At 45.4% G+C, this 4,075-nt stretch overlaps 1 protein-coding gene across 1 annotated transcript in view; it reads right to left on the minus strand.

The window, feature by feature from the left end:
- LOC119368077 (serine/arginine repetitive matrix protein 1-like) overlaps positions 1 to 1,770 on the minus strand; it is a 4,214-nt gene extending 2,444 nt beyond the window's left edge. The window contains exons 1-4 of the mRNA XM_037633434.1: positions 1,071 to 1,770; positions 838 to 980; positions 594 to 740; positions 350 to 505 (exon numbers count right to left, since the gene is read on the minus strand). Of these exons, the coding sequence (XP_037489331.1) occupies positions 656 to 740; positions 838 to 980; positions 1,071 to 1,748 (906 nt within the window). The 5' untranslated portion in view covers positions 1,749 to 1,770 and the 3' untranslated portion in view covers positions 350 to 505; positions 594 to 655. The remainder of the gene's footprint in view (positions 1 to 349; positions 506 to 593; positions 741 to 837; positions 981 to 1,070) is intronic.
- Between the last annotated feature and the right edge of the window lie 2,305 nt (positions 1,771 to 4,075).

A 4,075-nucleotide genomic window follows, 5' to 3' on the forward strand; every position in this document is an offset into this window, starting at 1 on the left:
TCTAAGGAGCTTGTCATTTCAATAAGCAAATAAGCCGAGTGAACAGGCATTCTATGCAATGAATGACTCTCCATATTTAATAAGTATACAGCACATTTGTAAAATGCAGCATTGTAGTTTTCAGATTTGCTATAGGAAGCATCAACATCAACATCAATTAGGCACATTGGTACAAGACATAATACTATTCTTGCATGTCAATAGCCTCTTATGTGGCATATCTGCCCACGAACACAAGTATAAACCACAGAAAATTCATTCCTCACTGCTGAAAACACATATTTGCTCGTTCTATATTAACCAACAGTGCATGCCGGGGGCAAAAATAAAAGGCATGGGGAATTCTCACCGAATCAATGTGAGGCTCGGCATCATATCTTGAATTCCTTTCTCTGTTCACAGTATTCAGTGTTTCCACAGGCAGCTCCCCCGTCGGCTTCTCTTCATCATCCTCCAACTTGATCTTCTTAGCACCATTTTTCACTCCTTTCTTCTCCTTCCGACCCTGTTCGCACAGGTGTGCCATGCGCTTACTCTGCTATAGGCAGTAGGCAGTATTTAACTGGAGGGGAAATGGAGACGATTTTTTTTACCTGTTGCCAATGCGCAGGGGAATCGCGAACACGAGCCTTCAGCGGAGGCGTACCCGTGCTAATCACTGGCACCTTCTCGTCCTCCTCATCCTCCTCCTCCTTGATCTTCTCAGCACCATTTTCTCCTCCGTCCTTCTCTCCCTTACTCTGTTCCACCGTTCGCACAAGTGTAACATGAGCTTACTCTGCTTTAGGCACGCGGCAGCAGCATTTAACTGGAGAGGGGAAATGCAGACGATTTTACCTTCTGCCGATGCGCAGGGGAATCGCGCACACGATACTTGATCTTCTTAGCACGATTTTTAACTCCTCCACCTTGATCTTCTTTTCCTCCTTCAGCTTGATCTTCTTGCCACCATGTTCCCCTCCTTTCTTCTCCTTCCGACCCTGTTCGCACAGGCGTATGCAACATGCGCTTACTCTGCTTTAGGCAGGCGGCAGCATTTAACTGAAGGGGGGAAATGGAAACGATTTTACCTTTTGCCAATGCGGAGGGGAATCAAGCACACGAGCCTTCAGCGCAGGCCTGCCCACCTTCCTCTTCCCCTTCCCCTTCCTAACGCCGCCACCGTTCTGCCCCGGAGCAGCACGGGCAGCCGCTTCCTCCCCATCCTTCTTCTCTGCATCAGCTTCCTGCCCGTAGCGCACAACCTCGCCCTGTATCTCGAGCACTAGAGTGTCACCGTCCTTGTGCGTGTGCCGCAATAGTTGACGGTAGCTCTCATCCATTTCCCCTGTTTCGTACCAAGGGATCTCGGCGGGGGGTTTCCTCTCCTCCACCAGGCGGTCGCCTCCTTCTGGGGCTGTGGAGGGAGGGGGGCGCTTCGGGCTTCCCCATCCTCGGGCTGCTCGCACTTGATGGCGTGGGGAGGGGTGCCGGGACGGCCGCGGGCAGGGTGCTCGAGGGCGGAGGAATCGCCGCCGGAGTGGAGGTGCTGGAGGCGGCTGAGGTAGTCGGGGTCGACCTGATGGGTGCTGATTCCTTGGGCAGCGAGCTTGGCGGCGACGAAGTCGGCGGAGGAATCGCCGTCGGGGTGGAGGAGCTGGAGGCGGCTGAGGTAGTCGGGGATCGACCTGATGGGCGCTGATTCCTTGGGCGGCGAGCTTGGCGGCGACGAAGTGGGCGGCGGAAGCCGGAGCGCGTGGCCGCAGCATGGTTGGGGTTTTTGGGACTGGTTGGTACCAAAGTTTTAAATAGCGCGCTAACCATCTTAGCGCCGGACCTCTTTCAAATGGTATAGCGGAGCTATAGCGCGCTATTTAAAATGTTTGTTCATTTGTTTGGACTAAAATCTCTTAGCGCAAGACCTTTTGTAAATGCTATAGCGAAGCTATATCGGGCTATTTGAAACAGTGGTTGGTACTCTAGCCTCTAGGCCGTGAATGCGAAGAGACGCCTAAGCTAGTGGGAACGCAGGCGATTAATTGGAGGCTCGCTTGTGACACAGTGGAGTACTCTGCGAAAGCGAAGAGACGCCACAGGGACAGCTGGACAGGGGAGGGAAACATGCCGCTTTGGGAAACCATCCAACGGCGCCTGATCGGTTGATGATCATTGATCAATGGTGGAGTGCACACTTCTGTTGGGTTTGGAGCAACTCATAATTTTCCGAACGCACAGTGTTGAATCACAGTGGACTGAGACTTGGTTATGTCTATGTTGATGTTAAACATGTGAGAGTTTGCATGAAGATTCATGCGATTTTTTTTTTAGTATTTTCTTTTTTCTTTAATACATGTTATGTTACTTTACTGTGATTTGGTTAAGTCTCAATCGGCTGAGACCTAGCCGCACCCTTTTCGAAAACTCCGGCCTTCAATACGCGTATGAACACATTTCATGAAATCTACCACCTGCATGCGGCCCAAAATGATGTATGTTGGAAGGGTTGATGTGTTCTGTCATTAGCGACACCTGGGACCCGAGGAGGTCGAAGAGCCAATCGACCAGCCCGTTGGCGCCGTGGTAGCGGACTGTGGCAGTGTGTATGCCGGCCCACGCAATTATGGTGCTGACGGCGGCTGGCTATTCCTGGCGGGGAATCGGGATGCTTACAAACCCTGCAAACGGCCTTTTGATACGTCCATTTTTCATCATGTTTTCTTGTTGTTATTTATAATATGTTTGGCCAATATAATACTTTGTAGTACCATTATAATGACTTCTCTCTCTTAATTTGCAAGATTTACATGAAGAGAGAGATTGCCGACAGCTCGAATTTTGCGCCTAAGAAAGCTATATCAGAGATACCTATTCTGCACATCTCCAAGCGAACTAAAATTTCACGGAGAATCATTTTAGAATAAATAAAATGTACTGGAAGAAATAAAATACCAGAGGGGGCACCCAGGTGCCCACGAGGAACCAGGGCGCGCCCTGGTGGCTTGTGGGGCCCCTGGCCAGCCTCCGGTGCCCATCTTCTGGTATATAAGCACATCTTGAAGGAAATATGCCCTAGAGGCAATAATAAAATTGTTATTTTATATTTCCATATTCATGACTAGCACATATGTCTGTGCGTTGCAACGGGAGATAAAATAGTATGCATTTAAAGTCAGTGAGAATTATATGCGCAAGCAAAACCCCGTGTGCACAAGAAAAAGGAACATTTAGCTTCTCGGTTTCGCCGCGTGTGAAGGAATCGATCCGCTATTTTTCCATTCATTGATCGAGGGCACTTAAGAGTTTTGTTATGTCAACGTACGTCGGAGAAGGCCCATTAATTATTTAATTCACTTTTCCTTTCAATCCTTTCAACCAAGGGAATTTTAAGGTATGAAGTTTCTGAACATTCTAGAAAACATGAACAATTTTTTAAATCCTGAATAGTTTTTTGAAAATTATGTATACTTGTGGAAAACCGCAAACAAACTATTAAAGGGAACATCTTATAAAATTCACAAATATTTTCTGAAAACACCAACTTTTTTATAAAAACATGAACATTAATTGAATTTGTGAACAATTTTTTTAACAGAAACATGTATTTAAAATTCATAAGATTTTTTAGAAAATGTGTATCTTTTATACACGAACATTATTTTTTATTCTGAAATTTTCATTAAAACAGAAACATTTTTCGAATCTAGAGCATTTTTGGAAATGTCATTTTCTTTTGTACAAATCTCGAACAATTTTGAAAAACAATAACTTTTTTTTGAAGAAATGGGAAACTTTTGCAAGTTTCGAATATTGTTCAAAATAGCAACAAAATTTTGGAATTATGAACATTTTCCAAAATTTGTTTTCTTTAATTGTGAACGTTTATTGATAATTTTTAATTTACAAAAGAAATTCTAAAAGAAAAGTAATTTTGGAGGGGAAAAGAGATAGGGAAGGAGAGTAAAAATAGAAGTAGAACACGGAAATAAAGAAAAATGGCCCAACCCATTATAGGTTGTCCTGTGCGAAACAGCGACTATTTATCACCCAGTGTGGAAAATAGAATTTTTCCAACTGCGTGGGCAGAAAATAAGGGGGC

The sequence above is a fragment of the Triticum dicoccoides genome, chromosome 2B, assembly GCF_002162155.2.
Source record: "Triticum dicoccoides isolate Atlit2015 ecotype Zavitan chromosome 2B, WEW_v2.0, whole genome shotgun sequence".
Lineage (NCBI taxonomy): Eukaryota > Viridiplantae > Streptophyta > Magnoliopsida > Poales > Poaceae > Triticum > Triticum dicoccoides.